Here is a 23,786-nt window from a genome sequence, read left to right as displayed (position 1 = left end):
AGACAGACGACTGATACAGCTGCCTCTGATTGGGAACCATACAGGCCAAACACATAGAAATACAAAACAAGTACAACATAGAACACCAGCATAATAATGCCCACCCAAACTCACGCCCTGAACCAACCAAAATAGAGACATAAAAGGATCTCTAAGGTCGGGGCGTGACAGTAACCCCCCCCCCCCCCCCCCCCAAAGGTGCAGACTCCGACCGCAAAACCTGAACCTATAGGGAGGGTCTGGGTGGGCATTTCACCGCCGGTGGCGGCTCTGGTGCGGGACGTGGACCCCGCTCCACCTTAGTCTTGGCCCACTTAGGTAGCGCCTCTGCAGCGGGTACCTCGCAGCGGGCCCCGGACAGGCAGGGGACTCTGCTGCTCCGGACAGGAGGGCGACTCTGGCTGCTCCGGACAGGGGGGTGACTCTGGCTGCTCGACAGGAGGGCGACTCTGGGCTCCGGACAGGAGACTTGGCTCTCGGACAGGAGGGCGACTCTGGCTGCTCCGGACAGGAGGGCGGACTCTGGCTGCTCCGGACAGGAGGGCGATGCTGGAAGGAAGGAGACTCTGGCTGCTCCGGACAGGAGGGAGATTCTGGCTGCTCCGGACAGGAGGGAGACTCTGGCTGCTCCGCGACGGAGGGAGACTCTGGCTGCTCCTGACTGAAGCCGGTTGCTGGAGCTCCGGACTAGAGGGCGTCACTGGGAGGCTTTGTGCCATGGATCATCCACGGAGGCTCTCGTCATGGATCATCACTGGAGGCCTTCGTGCCATGGATCATCACAGGAGGCTTCGTGCCATGGATTCATCACAGGAGGCTTCGTGCCATGGATCATCACAGGAGGCTTCTTGCCATGGATCATCACTGAGAGGCTTTCCCATGCCATGGATCATTTCACTGGAGGCTTCGTCCCATGTATCATCACTGGAGGCTTCGTGCCATGGATCATCACAGGAGGCTTCGTGCCATGGATCATCACTGGAGGTTTCATGCCATGGATCATCACTGGAGCTTCGTGCCATGGATCATCACTGGAGGCCTTCGTGCCATGGATCATCACTGGAGGCTTCGTGCCATGGATCATTACAGGAGGCTTCGTGCCATGTGCATCCACTGGAGGCTTCGTAGCCTGGATCATCACTGGAGCTTTCTTGGCCATGGATCATCACTGGAATGGAGAGACCACACAGGAGGCCTGGCTCTGGAGAAGGCACAGGACTCACCAGGCTGGGGAGACATGCAGGAGGGTTAGGGCTTAGCACAGGCCTAGGACTCACCAGGGGGGAGACATGCAGGAGGCCTCTCCTTGGCCGAGGCACCGGATACACTGGGCCGTGGAGGCGCACTGGAGGTCTCGAGCTAAGAGCGCGACAACCTGTCCTGCTGGATGGTGACTTTGGCCCGGCACGTACTGGGCGCAGGCACAAGGACGCACTGGAGACACAGTGCGCAGAGCCGGCGCAGGATATCCTGGGCCGTAGAGACGTCCTGGAGGTCTGGAGAGCAGGGCTGGCACACTCCGTCCTGGCTCGATGCGCCACTCTAGCCCAGCCGATGCGAGGAGCTGGGATATAGCGCACCAGGCTAAGAACACACGTACTGGAGACACCGTGCGCTCCACGGCATAACACGGTGCCTGACAGTACGACGCCCGCCACGGTAAGCGGGGAGTTGGCTCAGGTCTCCTACTGACTCCGCCAATCTCCTCGTGTTCCCCCCCCAAAAAAATTCTGGGGCTGCCTCTCGTGCACTTTTCCTCGAGCCAACTCTCATAGCGTCGCCGCTCCGCTTTAGCTGCCTCCAGCTCCTCTTTCGGACGGCGATACTCTCCCGGTGTGCCCATGGTCCTTTGCCGTCAAAGAATTCCTCCCATGTCCAGGAGTCCAATCCACCACGCTGCTTGGTCCTCTTGGTGTGGGTAGTTCTTAACGAACGTCGTCGGGAGAAGGAGAAGAGGACCAAGGTGCAGCGTGGTAAGTGTTTCATAATTACTTTTAATAAAATACGAAACACTTGACAAAACACACAAACGACAAACGAACAGTTCTGTAAGGTGACGAACACAAAACAGAAAACAACTACCCACAAACACAGGTGGGAACAGGCTACTTAAGTATGGTTCTCATCCAGAGACAACGATATACAGCTGCTCTGATTGGGAACCATACCAGGCCAAACAAATAGAAATACAAAACAAGGACAACATAGAACACCAGACATAGAATGCCCACCCAAACTCATGCCCTGACCAACCAAAATAGAGACATAAAAAGGATCTCTGAAGGTCAACGGGCGTGACAGTCCCCTATCGCATACACCAGTGGGATTGGGTTATTTTGTACTTCCTAAAGGCTGTCCACAGATGTCAACCGTTGCTTTAGAACGTTTGTTTAAGGGCTTCTACTGGAAGTGGAGCGAATGAGAGAGCTGTCTTGACTAAAGGGGTCTGGCAGAGCCTCGTTCTCAGTCACGCACGTTCAACATGAGAGGTAGCTCTCGTGTCCATTGCTTTCTACAGACAATGAATTTCTCCGGTTGAACATTATTGAACATTTATGATAAAAACATCCAAAGATTATATTCAAAACTGTAACTCGGCCAATCAGGAATATTCACTGTCTTCTGGCCTTGTGTTTTAGGTTAATGTCCTTCTGAAAGGTGAATTTATATACCAGTGTCTGGTAGAAACCAGACTGAACCAGGTTTTCCTCTAGGATTTTGCCTGTGCTTAGCTACATTCCATTTTTTTTATTTAAAAAAAAAACTGTTTCCTTCCTCTCCCGCAACTGAGTTAGGAAGGACTCCTTTACATTTTTACTCCTGAACTTATTTAGGCTTGCCATAACAAAGAAGTTGAATACTGATTGACTCAAAACATTTCAGCGTTTAATTTTTTATTAATTTGGACACATTTTTGAAAAACGTTATAGGCCAGTGACAAAATAAATCTACATTTATCCATTTTAAATTCAGGCTGTAACACAAACCATTTTGGAAAAAGTCAAGGGGTGGAATAATTTCTGAAGGCACTGTATATTTGGACATAGCTGCTTTGCGGTCATTCACTATGCGGTGCCTTTTGGACCTCATAACTTTTGGGGGGAAAAGTATATATGTATCAGAAAAATTAAATTTTTTTATTGGTCAAGCTCAGTCACTAGTAATTATAGGTGGATTGTTCACACATGGACCATGAAATATTTCCACTCTGTTAGGAACATACATTGTTAACACTTTCAGATAAATATGTGTATTTGGAAAGTATTCAGACCCCTTGACTTTTTCCACATTTTGTTACGTTACAGCCTTATTCTAAAATGGATGAAATTGTCACGACTTCCGTCGAAGTCGGCTCCTCTCCTTGTTCGGGCGGCGTTCGGCGATCGACGTCACCGGCTTTCTAGCCATCGCCCCTTCATTTTTCATATATCCATTTGTTTTGTCTTGTCCCATACACACCTGGTTTTCATTCCCTAATCATTCTACATGTATTTAGCCCTCTGTGTCCCATCATGTCTTTGTGTGTAATTGTTTGTTTGGTATTGTGGATTATTGTCGGGAGCTTTACTTTTGTCATGTTCCGTGTTTTTGACACGTTATTGTTTTTATGTGCTGTGTATTTTGGAACGGAATTAAAGTGCACCTGTTCACTACACTCGGCTCTCCTGCACCTGACTACGCCTCCCATACACACCTTTGACAGAAATACATTTTTCCCTCATCAATATACACACAATACCCCATAATGACAAAGTGGAAACAGGTTTTTAGAAATGTTTGCTAATTTATTAAAAATTAAAACTGAAATACAATATTTACATATGTATTCAGACCTTTTACTATGAGACTTGAAATTGAGCTCAGATGCATCCTGTTTCCATTGGAGTCCACCTTAGGTATATTCAATTGATTGGACATGATTTGGAAAGGCACACACCTGTCTATTTAACACASCACAGTTGACAGTGCATGTCAGAGCAGAAAGAAAGCCATGAGATCGAATGAATTGTCCGTAGAGCTCCGAGGCAGGATTGTGTTGAGGCACAGATCTGGGGAAGGGTACAAAAACATTTCTGCAGCATTGAAGGTCCACAAGAACACAGTGGACTCCATCATTCTTAAWTGGAAGAATTTTGGAACCACCAAGACTGAGCAATTGGAAAGGGAAGTTACCAAGAACCCGATGGTCACTCTCAGAATTTTGAGACCTGAATCTGAGAAGTTGAATATATTCAACTTTTGTAAACTTAAAATGACAGTTTGTAAACTTAATACGCAGATAATGAATGCAATAAACAGTGAAAATGAATATATAAGTATTGAATTTGAATAATACATTTGTAATGGATCCCCCCAGTACTGCTGCTCATTYCGTTCACCAGCTCCGGAGGTCTACGTCACCGGCCTTCTAGGTGTCACTGAACTGGATCATTACCACCAACCCCGGTCTGTCTTGTCTCATTACGCACACCTGGTTCCTATTCCCCCTGATTAGTATGTGTATAATTGTGCTCTCTGTTCCCCATTGTCCTTGTCGATTATGGTTCCATTGTTCTTGTGAGTACCTGTGCTCTGTGGTATCCGCTTTCATGCTACGTTTACTTTGCATTGTATTACAGTTTACGTATTGTGTTAGTTTTGCCCTGGAGTTCCGGACCATSKTGGCCTCCACCGGATGGAACAAGTCGGCTCTGGTCACCATTTTGTTTTCCGCAGCGGACTGTGGGAGGATGTACAAACAGAGTTAGCCTGCCGTGATGACAACCTGTCACTCGACCAGCTCATCAGTATGGCGATCCGGTTGGACAACCTCCTGTGGTCCCGATGGAGGTGGGCTCTGCACGTTTGCCCGAGGCAGCGCGTAGGAGAAGGAGGAATCTGGGTTTCTGCTCCTATTGTGGAGAAAGGGGTAATTTCTCCCCAACCTGCCCTCTATCCACCAATCTGGCCACTGCATTACGCATTCCTTTGGTTCCCCTACAGTCACTCATTCCGGTTCAAGCCCTGGATAATCGTCCAATAGGGACAGGGCTCGTACATCACATCACTRCTCCCRTTTCTCTGCTGACCCATGACACTCATTTAGAACAGATCACCTTTTTGATTATAGACAGCCCCACGCACCCCATTGTTTTAGGTCTCCCCTGGTTGAGTTGGCATAACCCTGTAATTCATTGGTCCAAGAGGAGACTGCTGGGTTGATCGCTGATCTGTCAGCACCACTACGGTGGAAAGTCCGGACCACACCCCTCAAGTGGATTTAMCGGAGGAATACCAGGATCTGCACCGGGTTTTCTCTAAGACCCAGGCTACACGCCTGCCTCCTCATCGCCCCTGGGACTGTGCCATTGACCTGCTGTCTGACGCAGCCCTCCCGAGAGGACACGTCTATCCCCTCTCCTATGCGGAGACTGAGGCCATGGAGACCTACGTACAGGAGAGCCTCCAGCACGGTTTTCTCTGCCCCTCTATGTCACCAGCCTCCTCTAGCTTATTTTTTGTTAAGAAGAAAGATGGGGGACTGCGCACCTGCAATGGTTATCGAACACTGAATAAAGCCACTGTTAAGTTCAGCTATCCTTTACCCCTCATCCCGACTATCATCAAACAAATGCACGGGGCACAGTACTTCACGAAACTGGACTTGAGGAGTGCCTACGATCTGGTGCACATTCGTACAGGTGACGAATGGAAAACAGCCTTTTCCACGACCACGGGGCAYCACGAGTATCTCGTGATGTCCTTTGGCATGTCTAATGCTCCTTCAGTCTTCCAGGCCTTTATTAACAAAGTGTTTCGGGACATGCTGGGACGGGGTGTTGTGGTTGATATAGATTACATTTTTGTCTATTCTGCTGACCGCACCCAGCATGTCTCTTTGGTCAGGTCTGTGCTGGAAAGACTGTTGGAGCATAATCTATATGTTAAACTAGAAAAAACATTTTTTTCCCAGCAGTCCGTGTCCCTTTTGGGCTACCTCATATCCACAGAGGGAGTGGAGATGGAGGAGCAACGTGTCAGCGCAGTCAAGTCATGGCCCATCCCCAACTCCGTGAAAGCAGTCCAGCGATTCCTGGGGTTCACCAACTATTTCCGGAGGTTCATCCGGGGCTTCAGCACAGTGGTCGYGCCTCTTACCTCCCTGCTGAGAGGARRTCCCCAGCGGCTTCGTCGGACGGCGGAGGCGGAGAGGGCGTTCGAGACGCTGAATGCACGCTTCACCACTGCTCCCGTGCTGGCACATCCCGACCCCTCACTCCCCTTCATCGTCGAGGTGGATGCCTCCAAAGTAGGAGTCGGGGCAGTGCTGTCCCAGCGCACTATAACCCCTCCAAAGTAGGAGTCGGGGCAGTGCTGTCCCAGCGCACTGGAACCCCTCCAAAGCCCAATCAGGGTCTTGAATACATTTGAAGTTTTTATAATTTAGCAGACATTCTTATCCAGAATGACTTACAGGAGCAAGAAGGGATACGATTTTTCACCTAATCGGCTCAGGGATATGAACCAGCGACCTTTTGTTTACTGGTACAATGCTCTTAATTTCTAAGCTTCAAACGTCCTATGTTTTAAACATAATTTAGACACAACGCTCCCATGAAAAGTCTAGAACATTAATATCTTACATTCTGAGAACATGGCAACCATGTTCTGTGTATGTTTGGCATGATGTTGGTGAAATATTCTCCTAACCCTCAGAAAACTGGACACATTAATGTTCTTGCAACATTCCAATGACACTGTCTAGATTATTAATATTGAATATCCTCAGAACATGGTAACCACATTCTGGAAAATCACTGGAACATTCYTAAGAAAACGTTWGGGAATGACCTAATGAGACTCTTAAAGATGCAGCCTGGGATCTTAAGCACTTACAAATTCATAACATATCATATGAATTGCATACACATTTAAAAAKAAAAAAAATGGATGACGTAGTACACAGTTGTGTACAATTTTCATGGATCCGTTTTGGCTCGTGAGAACTACTTTCAAAACTCATGTCTGAAATTATTTTCTCAAAAGTTGTGGGAACATTTGATGTTAGCTGGGGAGTGACATCAGGTGCACTTTAAAATATGATTAAGTTATTTCAGAAGCTAGCAGACTCATTACTTACCAACAAAAGTTGCAAATCACAATAAAACAACATTACGTTTTGAAGTTCACTTTCCTTGCTTTGTCTAACAACACTATCATGAATCTAGCAAATAAGTATTTCTTTAGTTTCATAGCATAAACGTTTGCWAGCAAATCTCTCACACTGGCTTAAGTGCAGGGGGGTTGCCTAGCAATAGTTGCCTCGAGGGAAGCAACATCTGCATAGAGCGACAAATTCCCATTATTTGTGAATCTGTTTGGATCAAACAGCTAGTGTGACTGCTGAAATAGCTTTGTAATAATAGGGAGAAGTATCTATCAAAATAACTACATTATACCATTCACTAATCATAAACTATTTACATAGAAATTTGGGTAAATTTCTGGACGAAATTCTAACTTACTCAACCCTTAACCTTTCATAGGTCTAGTAAAAACCCAAATAGTGTGAGGAAGAGAGAGATGTCATTCCAAAACATGATTCAGATTCATTTACAACCTTGATAATAAAATAATAGGCCTGTTTACTCTCAACTTCAGCAATTTTCTTCTTCACATTTATTAATTATTTATATTACATATYTTGTGTCTCAGTTACAGGGCAAAAAAACTAAGTGCTATAAACAGTGTTCAAACGTTTCCAGTAATGCACTTCTAATATGGAAAAGTTAAGTTTGTCTTATATGTGCAGTAACATACATCAACAAATAAACACAGTGAAAATATGCAAACTGTACCATATCTAAATAATTCTGTATAGGGCTCAAAATCCATCAGAAAGAATGGAGAATAGAGAATAGAGAAAACACAGCATAGTTAAATCCTGACAGCGAATTACTCCAACAGAGTTTGTTTATTTCTCAGGCCCTAAATGATTTGTGAGTGTATATTGGATAGAGAAATGACACTCAGTGAGTGGGTTTCCATGGATACGTTGATGACTCAMTAGTAAGAGTCAGTAACTCCCTTTTGACCCTCACACACACTCTCCGTCCACACACCCATCAGAGGTCTTAAGGGTGTGTGTCAATTGTCTGAAGTGTCCTCCTTTCCTCATCCTGTCTTCATCCTCTCCTCTCCTTTTTCRAATAAAAAAAGATATATAAATATAAACTCAGTAAAAAAATAAATGTCCTCTCACTGTCAACTGTGTTTATTTTCAGCAAACTTAACATGTGTAAATATTTSTATGAACATAACAAGATTCAACAACTGAGACATAAACTGAACAAGTTCCACAGACATGTGACTAACAGAAATGGAATAATGTGTCCCTGAACAAAGGGTGGGTCAAAATCAAAAGTAACAGTCAGTATCTGGTGTGGCCACCAGCTGCAGTAAGTACTGCAGTGCATCTCCTCCTCAAGGACTGAACCATATTTGCCAGTTCTTGCTGTGAGATGTTACCCCACTCTTACACCAAGGCACCTGCAAGTTCCCGGACATTTCTGKGGGGAATGGCCCTAGCCCTCAACCTCCGATCCAACAGGTCCCAGGCGTGCTCAATGGGATTGAGATCCGGGCTCTTCGCTGGCCATGGCAGAACAAWGACATTCCTGTCTTGCAGGAAATCACGCACAGAACGAGCAGTATGGCTGGTGGCATTGTCATGCTGGAGGGTCATGTCAGGATAAGCCTGCAGGAAGGGTACCACATGAGGGAGGAGGATGTCTTCCCTGTAACGCACAGCGTTGAGATTGCCTGCAATGACAACAAGCTCAGTCCGATGATGCTGTGACACACCGCCCCAGATCATTACGGACCCTCCACTTCCAAATCAATCCCGCTCCAAAGTACAGGCCTCGGTGTAACGCTAATTCCTTCGACGAAAACGCGAATCCGACCATCACCCCTGGTGAGACAAAACCGAGGGAGGAATTGTGCGTTCCTGGTGTAACTCGGGCAGTTGTTGTTGCCGTCCTGTACCTGTCCCGCAGGTGTGATGTTCGGATGTACCAATCCTGTGCAGGTGTTGTTACACGTGGTCTGCCACTGCGAGGACGATCAGCTCTCCGTCCTGTCTCCCTGTAGCACTGTCTTAGGCGTCTCACAGTACGGACATTGCAATTTATTGCCCTGGCCACATCTGCAGTCCTCATGCCTCCTTGCAGCATGCCTAAGGCACGTTCACACAGATGAGCAATACCCTGGGCATCTTTCTTTTGGTGTTTTTCAGAGTCAGTAGAAAGGCCTCTTTAGTGTCCTAAGTTTTCAGAACTGTGACCTTAATTACCTACCGTCTGTAAGCTGTTTGTGTCTTAACAACCGTTCCACAGGTGCATGTTCATGAATTGTTTACGGTTCATTGAACAAGCATGGGAAACAGTGTTTAAACACTTTACAATGAAGATCCGTGAAGTTATTTGGATTTTTACGAATTATCTTTGAAAGACAGGGTCCTGAAGTTTATATATATATAATATATATTTTGTACACAAGAAAGAAAATATATTACGGGTCAACATCTAAATATTGCTCCCAGCGCTGATCAAAGCTCAGAACGCTTATATTSTTGCTCTGACTGAGTAAATAATCACGCCTAGCTGCCTCTTTGTGATCGAGTGAAATCACAAACAGTGGTTTGTTCGTAATGTTCACCTGCGTCCCCCGGATTTCCCTCCCAGATTTGCCTAGCCCTAGCAGCTAGAGGTCTTCTCGGGTCCAAAAAGATGGACCTGGACCCGAACGGACCCGAGAACAATCAGACCAGGATCCGAACGGACCCGATACAATTTTTTTAAAGGAAACCCGGACCTGAGAACAATCAGACCCGAACCCAAATGGACCCGACGACAATCAGACCTAGACCCGACCCATATCCCAATGGGTTCAGGTCTAGACCAGACCCGATTGGACCTGAGTAACAAAAATATCATATTTATCAGCCAAGTTGCTCTTCTGAACAGATATGTTGGCTTGGCCTTCTATAAGTCAATAAATTCATCATAAAATAAATATGTTATAGGCTATGCAGAGCCGTGGTTGGGTCCATTCAGGTCCGCTTTGGTCTCTCAGCTGTAGTTACATAGACCAGAGACCTGATAACAATCAAACAGGACCTGACCCGGACCCGAGGAAAAAGTTAGAATTTTYGGTCCGCTCGGGTCCCGGGTCGGGTCTCGGGTATTTGCGTTTGGGTGGACCTGTGAAGACTTCTACTAGCAGAACATTCGCCACTCTCTCAGCTAACTCCACCCTCTCGCGGCACAGGCCGAGAGCCTGAGACGTGTAAAAGATGCTGGACAAAAAAGCAATTTATAAACTGTCCCACGACCACCTGCAGCGTCTACAGACATCCCCCAAACAAACAAAAAATGACTCTGAGAGTGCACAACTTGTAAATAGTTGCTTATGTCAGATATGTCAGTCAATCAGGTGGCTAGCTGCCGACAGAGACTTCTATTGCAGCAACGTTGAAGGGGTCTCTGGCTAGTATTACTTAGCCAGCTAGAAGGATGAAGGAAGAAGTGAACATTAAACGGMGCCTACCTCAGCAGGAGCAAAAAATACACTAGAAAGTTCTCATAATAATGTTACTTTACAGAGAGTAGGCTACTGAGACAGCCAGAGATGTAGCACTGAGGGGTGAGGCTGAGGCAGGCTGCAATGCATGCAGGAGGAAGCAAAGAAGACCGAGAGAGAGAGAGAGACAGAGAGAGAGAGAGAGATGAAGCAAGCAGATGTGTGGGGTCCCCCAAGACAATATGTACTAATCTTATCAGAACTTTAAAATTAGGAACTTATTAGGAACTTTTGAAAAAGGACATGTGTTTCAATATGAACATCTCCACATCGCATATCTTCCCTATAGGCCTACATTAAAATGCAATCAAAAGGCAAAAAATACAGTTCTAAAAATATAAAATGTTTTAGTTTCAACGCTGATGCTACGTGTTAGTGTTAATAATTTATCATGTTTTCCCCCTTCCAGAGGTATAACATTACAATTGTATAGCTAATAGGCTATGTGTTTGTAGATAGACTGAGGTGAATAAGCCTACAGCAGCCAAGGTGATAATGTCTGGGGTCATTTTCTTCTTGTTTTTGCTGTTCTCTAAATACCATTTAAAAGTTTTTTTAATTGTATAGAAATGCAGTAAATGAGCTTCAAACTCAAATCCTGGTTACGGCCCTGCATGCACTATGAAACTAAATGGAGACATGCACAGTTGAACAATAACAGTTATACAGTTATACAGTGGTCCCCCAGGACACACAATGAGGATTATAAATATAGAATGTCCCGTTGTAAATTTGCTGGTAAACATAAAGGTACAAACACACTGTTTTCCAGTACACCACATCTCCTTCAGGTGAAGAATATCAGGGTTAGGGTTATATCCATTTAAATTCAAGTCAATTCAGAAGTAAACCAATTTCCAATTTCAATTCCAAATTTTCCAAATTGTTTAAGTATTTAAACAGATTTGGAATTGGAATTTCAGTGTACTTCCTGAATTTACTGATATTGAAATGGAATTGACCCAACCCTGAAAAATATAAACTTTGTTTTATAAAGATTGTGTGGGTGGTTGAGTCAGTCCAATCCAGTCGTACCTTGAAGCCCACCAGACTCCCCTGGGTGAGAGGTGTTAGAACCAAACAACCCACTCCTTCTTTAAAGCACGTTTTCGAAACCCTGCATCGACTCAGGGAATCTGAGAAGGTCTTAAGGGTCTTAATGAGGTCCAGGCTCTTGGAAATGGAAACAAAAATCTGTTTTTGATGCTGTGTAGGAAATCCAGCCCAGATGTGGACTCTAGGTCCTCGCTTTCTCATTGGAAAAAAAAATCTGGCCACTGACCAATGAATAATTGGAAAACTTTCACACCGACGAGCAGGAATCTATCAGTTACAGTACGTACAAAGGTTTGACTGTGACAGAGGCTGGGGAAGATATGAATTCATTATTACTGGTTGTGTGTATGTGTGTGTGTTTTGTGGATACTAGTATAGTAATTATTTGACAGCTTCTGTCAGTACTTAACCTCACCTTGTCCTATCTAGCCAGAACTCAGCTGATCAGCCTCAACTACAGTTTCTAGACTGAACATAACCTCATGGCAATGACAGGTGACTTGTCATGCCTAATACTTCATTATATTACTGTGTTTATGCTATCAGATCCACAGATCAAGTGCTGCATTACAGGGGACTGGCATGGTGTCACAGACAGATGAGACTCTGGTTGGTTTGCTAAGGAAAAAAACTTAAGCATAGAGCCGGCATAACTGCCACTTCTCTCTATAGAGTTGGAGTGGCCTACCAGGAAGTATGGCATTACAGGGAAGTGGCATGGCGTCACAGACAGATATGTGACTTCAGCTCAGTCAGGAATAGGGCACTTACACACAGACGGACATACAGGCCAGACGACCGTCACTTCTCTGCCCAGAGTGGATAGAGATGGAGAGGCCTGCCAGGAGGCCTGATCTATTAGTCTAGTCTAGGCAGCGAAGCCTCACTGATGGTCAGATGTTTATTTTAGCCGGTTTATGGAAAAACTACAGTGCTGCGTAGTGCTTACACAACCCAGGACAGAGAGTGGGCCAAGCCAGCTTACCAGGGGAATTCAAAACACTGTGTTCAGAGAGGGCACCCTGAAGATGAAAAACACCTCCTGACCATACATGGCTACAGCCACAGCAGAGGGTATTAATGGCTTGGATATAAAAMATGATAAAGGAAATTGGCTGTGCAGTGTAGTGCTATCGCTCTGGGTAGAAATCGCCCTTAGGCACAGATCTAGAAGATCAGCCTTCTCTTACCAAAATCCTAACCTGAGCCATTGGGTGAGGAGTCTAGTCTAGGGTCTCGGGACAACTTCATTCTTCAACTACGTAGGCATTGTGAGTTTATACCAGGTTGTGTTATAAATAGTCTGTTCTTGGTTGTTAAATGAATACCCATCAGTCAAGTGATTAGGGTTAGTACGTACGGCTTTGTTTATTAATTCAACCATTATAAAAAAACAAGCACACATAAAACTAGAAAAAGCGATACATCTACATGAGTAAAATCATCGAGGAGAACACACAATAAAGTCTTGGACTTATTTCCATTGTGGTCCTCTTGAGAAAAGATGGCTAGAGTGTAAACAGTTCTCTCACACCAATCCTTGAGAGACGGCTGGATTTGCTTTTAGCTTTTCAGCTAAGTGGTGGCAGGATAACTGGTCCTGGTTTGTGTCCTTGTCATGGCCACTTTGAAAGAAAGAACGCGGCCAAGCATCCCTTTTATGTATAGTTGTTTATTTGAAATGTACTACAGCATCAGTGAAGAGGAGTAAACCTTTATGGAACAGGAAGGCAGTGGTGGAAAAAGTACCCAAATGTCATAAAAGTAAAGATACCTTAATAGAAAATGACTCAAGTGAACGTGAAAGTCACCCAGTAAAATACAACTTTAGTAAAAGTCTCAAAGTATTTGGTTTTACATATACTTAAGTATCGAAAGTAAATGTAATTGCTAAAATATAGTTAAGTATCAAAGTAAAAATATAAATCATTTCAAATGTCTTATATTAAGCAAACCAGACAGCACCATTGTCTTGTTTTAGTTTTATTTATGTATAGCCAGGGGCACAATCTAACACTCAGACATAATTTACAAACCAAGCATGTGTGTTTAGTGAGTCTGCCAGATCAGAGGCAGTAGGAATGACCAGGGATGTTCTCCTAGATAACAACTTGTAAGTCGCTCTGGATAAGAGCGTCTGCTAAATGACTTAAATGTAAATGTAAATGTAAGTGCGTGAATTGAACCATTGTCCTGTCCTGTTAAGAATTCAAAATGTAACGAGTACTTTTGAGTGTCAGGAAAATGTATGGAGTAAAACGTACATTATTTTCTTTAGGAATGTAGAGAAGTAAAAGTAAAAGTAGTCAAAAATATAATTAGTTAAGGAAACTACAGATACCCAAAAAACGACTTAAGTAGTACTTTAAAGTATTTTTACTTAAGTATTTTACACCACTGCAGGAAGGAGTGTGCTGTAGTGCTATGGTTAAAATCCTGTTGCTGCATTCAATCACTATAATAMGTGATAAATAGGATTGGAGGTCGATTACATGGCAAGAAATAGTGACACCACCAAAAAAGTATGTTTTTTAAGCCTTTAATTTATCACTATCATTTGACGCATGAGCCTGAGATATCCTCAGATGCTCCTTCTCTTTTCCCTACATCCCTCAATGTCTCTCTCTACACCATCACACTGTCCTTGTCAAACAAAAGGAAAATACAACTTCTGGTTGTCTTTGCTGAAACACATCTGAGAAGCATACTCTCCAGCATCAAATAGCAGAGCAGAGGTCAAGGAAGGTCAAAGAGGGAGATACAAAGTAATTGTTGTGTTGTCACCAGGGGATAAACTGGGACTTTAAATGTGGTGAAACTCTACCCAACGGGCCAGCCTCTCAGGTCCAGGTAAAACCTACTCCTGGACTATAAAGCTCAATATTGAATCTTCAGAAATTGGCTTAATCTGGGACCAGGAAACCGGCCCAAAATGTATTGTTTTTCCATATTCATTTTTAAACAAAAATCTAAAGTACAGTATTGTATTTCACATTCCAAAAGCAATAAAACTCTGTTATTTCCATGAATAGAATGTGTATAATTGGCCTACAATTCTTCTAACTAAGACAAATCATTACCCATACACTGTATTTAGCAACCACAAACCCTCTGGGATAAATATGTGAAGATCAATTCTTGCCTGCTATTTCTTTGAAGCCTGAGAGAACCGAAGCCAGAAAGAACCGAAGAGAGAAAGATATGAGATACAGTATTTATGAACAGTAATGCAACAAACATTTGTCTACAGCCCAGGATCTGACAAGGTTGTGCTTTAAATGTATATTTGGACCTGTCTCATCTGTCATTCACATGTGTGTCAGCCCTATTGTCAGGAAGCATGGGTAAATGCCAGCCAAAGCAACTGTCACACATGCATATTCACAGAAGTGATATACAAGGAAAGAAAACAATGTGTGCTTATCATTACAGCATGGAGTGAGAATGCGTTGTGAATGGCCCTCATTAGATGTTTTGATTACGTTAAAGATAATGTGGAAAATAATAATAGGATTACAATATGCTGTATTAATGCCTTTCGCTTTTAAAGATTTTCCGTGCCYTGTTCTTTTTAGGACCGATTTAGCTCTGCACCTGTTTGTTTGGTGACATGCTGAAGCAACCAAAGACTACTTTAATCCCCCAAAACTATTTCCCTTCTCCTTTCCTGTCTCTCTCACAGACATGGATACCCCCTTGAAGTGGACGCCCAATTCTTTATCCCTCATGTCCATTCCGTTTTTCTCTCTCTCTTTCTCCATCCCTCTCACATATGCAGACACCACTCTTAAGAAGTTCCTCAGCCCCCTCCTCCTTATTCCCCTCCTTTCCTCCCTCCCTCTCTCTGTCACAGCTTCCCACACACCGAGGTGGGGCTTTCACCCTCTCACCCTCTCGTCATTCTTATAACTCAGGATAGCGATGAGGTTAGCTGTGCTTTACGTGTGCGGAGCCCTGCTGGCCATCTCCATGACCCCTGGGAACTATGCAAACCCCAGCGAGGGAACCTTCCAGTGGGGTACAGAATCTGGGAGCTGCCTAGTAACTCTAAAGCCTGCAGGGAAGTGTGGGGGAGAGGGGATAGAAGAGGAAGCATGCCCCTACCGATTTATCTTGCCTCCGCTGGACATCATGCTGCCCTGGCAGCTCAGGGAGTTGGAGAGGACRGTGAAGGAGGTGCAAAGGCTAAAGGAGACTGTGGAGCAGCTGAAGAGAGCCTGCATGGAGTGCAAGATGAGCCAGAGGGAGAGAGAGAGAGAGAGGCTGGGGAACAGAAAGAGGGAGAAGGAGAAAGAAGAGAAGGAGAAGGTGAGATTGGGAGACAGAGAGAKGGAGAAGGAGAAAGAGGGGGAAAAGAAGTCAGAGAGACAAGGGGGCAGAGAAAGGAAGATGGAGAAGGACAGAGAGGGGGCAAGAAACAGAGAGAGAAAAATTGTGGAAGAGAGAGACGGAGTGGAAGAAAGGGCCATGGAGAATGAGAGGAATATTGTAGAGGAGAGAAAGAGAGAACGGGAGAAAGGGTGTGAGAGCGAATGGGAAAGGGAAAAGGAGACCGATAGGGAGGAAAACAGGGAATGGGAGATAGAGAGGGAGAAAGAGAGCATTTTAGAAGGGGAGAGGGGGAGAGGGGGTGAGATAGACAGGGGGAGTGAAAATGAAAGAGAGAGGTTATGGGAAACAAAGATGCAAACTGAGAAGGAGAGTCAGGGGGATAAGGTAAGGAAGAAGGAGCTGGAGACTGAGAGAAAGCGTAAGGGGGATAGAGAGAAAGAGGAAGAGAGAGGGAGGGGAAATAGAGAAGAGATCCAGGAGAAGGAAGAACATCAGGTGGTGATAGAGAGGGAGAGGGAGGGGAAGATAGAGAAGGAGAGGCAGAGTCAACATCCTTGGCAAGGGAAGGAGATAAAGAATGAGAGTGATCAAGAAAAGAAAGAAAGTGATCAAGAAGAGACCGGGAAGAAGATAGAGAAAGAGGTAGAAAAAACTGTCCAAAGTGTGCAGAGAGACAGCATAGGGCCGGTGATGACAGATGATCAGGACACGACCTCACCTAGCCCAAGCACTGGTTTTAAACATGACTCAATCCCCAGACCTGACTCCTCAGGACCAGATCAAACATCAAACTCCATATCTAGACCTGCCACCAATCCCAGCCCAGGATCTAACTCAGACACCAGCCATGGATATATTTCAAGTCCTTCCTCCAGCTCAACCTCTAGCCCCAGATCTTCCTCCATCTCCAGCACAAGCTCAAGCCTTAACAAAAGCTCCAGTCAAAGGACCATCTCCTCTTTACCTCACCAGGGAACCACCAGGTCTGACCCCATCACAACCCCAAGTTCAGGCACCAGCTACAGGACTGCCAGAACCAGCCCAAGTATCACAACAAGCACAAACCAAACAACCACCAGCTCATCAAAAAGGACTACTAGCCCAAGAAACAGACCTGTCCAGAAGCACAAGCCCAACCAWGCTAAACAGGCCATCAGACCCAGACTTAAGCCCAGACCACCCAGCCCAACCAGCTCCTCCAGCTTCAACTCTAAGACCACTCTCAGAACTGGCTCAACTTCAAACACTACTTGTAGCCTTAGCCCTGCAATCAGCTTTACAAGACCCAGTCTACAGTCCACTAAGACAAGTACCAGCCAAATCAGCACCATGCCGGGACACTCTTCAGCCACCACCACTAGTCCTAGCTCAAAAATTACCAGCCCAAGCTACAGGACCACTAGTTCCAGTCCTGTGGCCAGCAGTAGCAGTAGCTCAACTCCAGGAACTACAACCACCGCTAGACCTAGCCCAAGGACCACCAGTCCAAGCTCCAGAATTGGGTCCCGGTGGACCCCCAGACCTGGCCTAAAGCCAAAACCAGGCACAAGGCCTATTCCWGGCCCCAGACCTAAACCTGGACCAAAACCAAAGCCTCTCCTGAAGCTCAGACCATCAAGTCCAACTGGCTCCTCCAGCTCCATTCCAGAGGCCAATCCCAGAACTGGTTCTCCTTCAGCCACCACCATTAACCTTAGCCCACAGACCATCAGTTCAAGCATTCAGGCCAGCTCTTCCAGCTCAAGTTCAACTCCAGAAACAACAACCACCACAAGCCCCAGCCCAAGGACTGGCTTCACTTCTCTCAGCTCAAGGTCCACTAGTACCAGCTCCAGCCCTGAGACGACATCTGTCCAAAACCCTGAACCCAACACAACAACTACCAGRCCTAGGATTAAGCCCAGACCTGGCCTACAGCCCAGACCTGACCCACAGCCCAAACCCAGCCTAAAACCTGAACTACAGCCCAAACCAGGCCCAAAGCCTATTCCAGGCTTAAGGACTAAACCTGGACCACAATCAAAGCCCATCTTAAAGCCCAGACCACCCAGCCCAACCAGCTTCAATCCAAAGACCAGTAACATAACTGGTGCAACTTTAACCCCCACCACTAGCCTCAGACCTGGGATCAGAAGCCACAGTCGACAGACCATGACGACAAGCAAAAGTAGCACCACACCGGGCCACTCTCCAGGCACCACCCCAAAGATAACTAACCCAAGTTACAAGACCACTAGTTCCAGCCCTGGGGCCAACCTCAGCAGTAGCAGTACCCCAACTCCAGGAAATRCTACCTCCGCTAGACCTAGCTCAAGGATCACCCGTCCAAGCTCCAGAATTGGGTCCWGGTGGACTCGCAGACCCGGCTTAAAGCCCAAACCAGGCACAATAACTATTCCAGAACCCAGACCCAAACCAAAGCTCAAACCTGCCTTTAAGCCCAGAGCACCCAGTCCAACCAGCTCCTTCAGACCTGGCTCAACTCCAGACACCAACACTAGCCTCACCCCAAAGACCACCAGTCCAAGCTCCAGGACTACCAGCTCCAGCACAGGGATTAGCTTTAYCCCCAGTCCAGGCAGTCTCAGCAGAACCACACCAAGTCAATCTCCAGCAACCACCACTAGCTCTAGCTCAAAGATCACCAGTTCAAGGATCCGGACAGGCTCTTTCAGGTCAAGCATCATCAAACTAAACCAAACCAAAACCACCACTAGCCCCAGCTCAATGACCAGCTTCACTAGCCTCAGCTCAAGGACCCCCAGTACCAGCATCAGTCCAGAGACAAATTCTGCACAACATCCTGAACCCAGCTCAACAATCACCAGACTTAGCATTAAGCCCAAACCTGGCCTAAAACCCAAACCAGACCAAAAGCCCAAAACCACCACCCAAGGTCAAAGGACCACTTCCCCCACACCTAGCCCCAAGACATCTAGTACCTCAAGCCAAAGGACCATGACTCACCCCAGCCCACAAATGACCGCAAACCCTGGCTCAAGAACTACAAGACCTAACCAACAAACTACCTTCAGCTCTAGCTCAAAAAACATCTTTAACAGTAGCCGGAAAACAACCACTAGCCCTGGCACAATTACCACTACTATCGCCAGTCTAAAATGTAAGACCAGCTCAAGCCAACAGACTAGCATAAACCCTAGCCCCGAAACTTCCACTACTAAACCCATCCCATTGGCCAACTCTAACCATAGTCCAACTACCACCAACCCTGAGTCCTCTACCCCCAGCCCAATACCTGAGTCTTCCACCCCCAGTGTGAGAGAACTTCGTGTGAAGACCAGCCGGGTATCTGCTAGTCTGAATGACACAAAGGACACAAGTGGAGGGCCAAAGGTTTTACAAGGAGGGCACCCAAAGGTCCTGCTCACGGAGAAGGACCAGGTAGGCAGCAAGACTGACAGAACAGGGAACCAGCCTCAAAACCCTGCACAGATTTCACCAGGAGGTAAGATAAATACATTTTACTTTACCTGCTATTGTCTGCTATTTAAATGGATTATGATAATTACATTGCAGTTGATGAATACATACAGTTTAGTTTGAACTTAACGTTGATTCATGTGCACTGTTCCTGTAAAAATACAAATAAACTGAAAGTCAATCTTTCTTAAGGGTTCACTGAATGAAGCCATATCAAGCCATATTATGTACCATTTGTTACCAGGTAGGCTATAGTAGAAACAAAATGTGCTGACTTATTCATAGTAAGATTTTTTTAAATGTGTAAACTATATAGAATCCTGCTATACAGATATAGCGATTAAAAATTCAGAATACTGTCTACGAAAACCCTATTGCTATCCTCAGTGGTTAAGATAAATTATAAACTTCTATTGACACTCATTGGAAAGGTATTCAATACCTTTTGAATAACAAGGGCTGTTAAATATGATTGGTGTTTTCCTTGTTTACCATTTTGTTCTTTCTACTCCTGGTTGACCCTTCAAAGACCAGTGAAAACATTAAACAAAGGTATACACCTCACACACATGGTTATGGGCTTTWAAAAAATAAGACACCTGTACCATGTCAGATATAGAGTTGAAATGTATTCACTTTTGAGTTTGCATTCCAATATTACACTGTATATACATCACAGAAGACTGAAATATAACAACACTTTTTGACATAGAAACACAGCATTTTTGTCTGTTTAAAAAAAWATWTTAATAACATTCCACCCATGAGGCCAAATAGGGCACGTTCGGTCATTGACTGCAGGAAATGACCGAACATAGGCCTACAGTAAGTCCTACAGTAAGAAAGGCCTRCAGTAAGAACATTTGTGTTTGTGTTACGCGCCAAAGCACCTTTTTTTCAGAAAGGATGACAGACTACTCTAATTTTCTCATTCCACTATCCTTCCACTCAGCAGTTACCATGGCACCCAGAGACTGCTCTGACCACATGGTCAAGGGGGAGAGGAACAGTGGGGTCTACCAAGTGATCCCTGACCCTAAGAATGTGACCATCGCAGTGTTCTGTGACATGGAGTCTCATGMCGGAGGGTGGACCGTCATTCAGCTCCGTCAGGACGGCAGTGTGAACTTCAACAGGACATGGGCTGAATACCGGACGGGCTTCGGTAACATGAGGGCTGGGGAGTTCTGGCTGGGCAATGACCAGATCCATCTCCTGACCCGACACAGGGAGATGGTCCTCAGGGTGGAGCTGGAAGACTTTAACAGAGTGAGGGAGTACGCAGAGTACAGGCTCTTCCGTGTGGCTGGCGAACGGCTGCGGTACCGCCTGTCTGTGGGTGGGTACTCAGGCACGGCGGGAGATGCACTTCAATTCAGCAAGAGTTACAACCACAACAACAGGTTCTTTACGACTCCTGACAGGGACTATGACCGCTACCCTTCAGGGAACTGTGGGGCCTACTACGACTCAGGCTGGTGGTTTGATGCCTGCATGGCTGCCAATCTCAACGGGATATATTATGTGGGAAAGTACAAAGGGGTGAGGAACGGGATCTACTGGGGGACGTGGCATAATATATCTACAGAGTACTACCCAACAAATGACAGACAATCTTTCAAGACTGTCAGAATGATGATCAGGCCGAGAGGCTATGCAAAGTGAGCTAGACGGCTGGCTCTTCGTTTGGCGTACTCAGCTGTTGCAATTGTCAAACAGGGGGGCTGGGAAACCCTATAAGGCCTCAGCAATTTTWCAATGGGTCCGTGACAAAAACAGGAAAAATATGTATTTTTTTTGGTAGGAGCACTGTTTATTAATGTGCAAATGCAGACATTCAGATTGTACTGCTGTTTCATATTTTGGGTGTTTATAGTGGCTGTTGTTTAACAAGCAGTTTGAATATATTGTATCTTATTTACTCTTTGAAATATTATAGTGGGTCAACCCCTACATCTTCTTGATTKCTTGACACAGTTTTTTTTTCAATCGCTTTGGTGCTATTTTCTCAAGTATGTGGTAAATTTTCTAAAATCTTAGAACAAAACTCCAAACTGCTAACACATATAACACAGCAAGTATTTTATTCAAAACCTTTTACTGTGCATTCATTTTGTTTGGAGACATCTTTCACCACACAACCATTGATCCAACATATAAGTTTACAGTGAAATACCATGATAACATTGATTTAATCACCAAAACACAACATAATGATATCTTCTCAATTTAGTTGTTTTAACAACCAGTTAATTAAATAGCAAAATATGCAAGATACATGGTCCAAAATTGCCCTCTGAATGTAATATGCTACAGTACTGTAAATTACAGTACGTTACACTGTTTTAGCATTAGGTAATACACTTGCACTACCCATGTAACGGTCCTGACCTGTTTTATGTTGTTTTTGTATGTGTTTAGGTCAGGGCATGTGTTTTGGGTGGGCAGTCTATGTTATCTGTTTCTATGTTGGTTGTGGTTGCCTGGTATGGCTCTTAATTAGAGGCAGGTGTTTTGCGTTCTCCTCTAATTAAGAGTCATATTTAGGTAGGGTGTTCTCACTGTTTGTTTGTGGGTGATTGTCTCCTGTGATGTCTTCGTGTTGTCGATGTATTTTCACATTCGGGACTGTTTGGCTGTTCGTGTGTTTTGATGTAACGTTCCTGTCCGTGAGTTTACGTTTTAGTATGTGAGTTTATGTTCAGGTTTCGTTCTACGTCGTTTTTTTATTTTGTAAGTTTGTTAAAGTGTTTGTTTTCGTGTCGCCATCATCATCAGTTTTTTTCCTGTTATAAAATAAAAGATGGCTTATTTCCCTGAAGCTGCATTTTGGTCTGATGATCCTTCTCTCCTCTCCTCGTCTGAGGATGAGGAGAGCGACAGTCCTTACAACCCATCACAATTGACAAAAAAAATTGAATTTCCATAATTTCTATCCAATGTGTGATCAAAGGTCAAAATCATTGATGCAAAAAATTTATATTTTATTCAGATACAATTACAACATAAACTCTTTTTTTCAGAACCCTGTCTTTTAAACATAATTCGTAATAATCCAAATAACTTCACAGATCTTCATTGTAAAGGCTTTAAACACTGTTTCCCATGCTTGTTCAATGAACCATAAACAATTAATGAACATGCACCTGTGGAACGGTCGTTAAGACACAAACAGCTTACAGACGGTAGGTAATTARGGTCACAGTTCTGAAAACTTAGGACACTAAAGAGGCCTTTCTACTGACTCTGAAAAACACCAAAAGAAAAATGCCCAGGGTATTGCTCATCTGCGTGAACGTGCCTTAGGCATGCTGCAAGGAGGCATGAGGACTGCAGATGTGGCCAGGGCAATAAATTGCAATGTCCGTACTGAGACGCCTAAGACAGCACTACAGGGAAACAGGATGGACAGCTGATCGTCCTCGCAGTGGCAAACCACGTGTAACAACACCTGCACAGGATCGGTACATCCGAACATCACACCTGCGGGACAGGTACAGAATGGCAACAACAACTTTCCGAGTTACACCAGGAACGCACAATCCCTCCATCAGTGCTCAGAGAGGCTGGACTGAGGGCTTGTAGGCCTGTTGTAAGGCAGGTCCTCACCAGACATCACCGGCAACAACATCGCCTATGGGCACAAACCCACCGTCGCTGGACCAGACAGGACTAGTAAAAAGTGCTCTTCACTGACGAGTCTCGGTTTTGTCTCACCAGGGGTGATGGTCGGATTCGCGTTTACCGTTGAAGGAATGAGCGTTACACCGAGGCCTGTACTCTGGAGCGGGATCGATTTGGAGGTGGAGGGTCCATCATGGTCTGGGGCGGTGTGTCACAGCATCATCGGACAGAGCTTGTTGTCATTGCAGGCAATCTCAACGCTGTGCGTTACAGGGAAGACATCTTCCTCCCTCATGTGGTACCCTTCCTGCAGGCTCATCCTGACATGACCCTCCAGCATGACAATGCCACCAGTCATACTGCTCGTTCTGTGCGTGATTTCCTGCAAGACAGGAATGTCTTTGTTCTGCCATGGCCAGCGAAGAGCCCGGATCTCAATCCCATTGAGCACGTCTGGGACCTGTTGGATCGGAGGTTGAGGGCTAGGGCCATTCCCCCCAGAAATGTTTGTGAACTTGCAGGTGCCGTGGTGTAAGAGTGGGGTAACATCTCACAGCAAGAACTGGCAAGTATGGTGCAGTCCATAAGGAAGAKATGCACTGCAGTACTTCATGCAGCTGGTGGCCACACCAGATACTGACTGTTACTTTTGATTTTGACCYCCCCTTTGTTCAGGGACACATTATTAAATTTCTGTTAGTCACATGTCT

General features: G+C 45.2%; 1 protein-coding gene across 1 annotated transcript; it reads left to right on the top strand.

The window, feature by feature from the left end:
* The first annotated feature begins 4,789 nt into the window (after window positions 1-4,789).
* Window positions 4,790-22,344, top strand: LOC111961018 (uncharacterized). Its single transcript, XM_024140085.2, has 4 exons — window positions 4,790-4,830; window positions 5,218-6,336; window positions 15,594-19,477; window positions 20,405-22,344. The coding sequence occupies exons 1-4, from the start codon at window positions 4,790-4,792 to the stop codon at window positions 21,115-21,117; spliced, it is 5,757 nt and encodes a 1,918-aa protein (XP_023995853.2). The 3' UTR covers window positions 21,118-22,344.
* Window positions 22,345-23,786: the final 1,442 nt, after the last annotated feature.

This window comes from Salvelinus sp. IW2-2015, linkage group LG4q.1:29 (genome assembly GCF_002910315.2).
Source record: "Salvelinus sp. IW2-2015 linkage group LG4q.1:29, ASM291031v2, whole genome shotgun sequence".
NCBI lineage: Eukaryota > Metazoa > Chordata > Actinopteri > Salmoniformes > Salmonidae > Salvelinus > Salvelinus sp. IW2-2015.
Note: the sequence above shows the minus strand (reverse complement) of the source record. Positions and strands in the feature narration are given on the sequence as shown.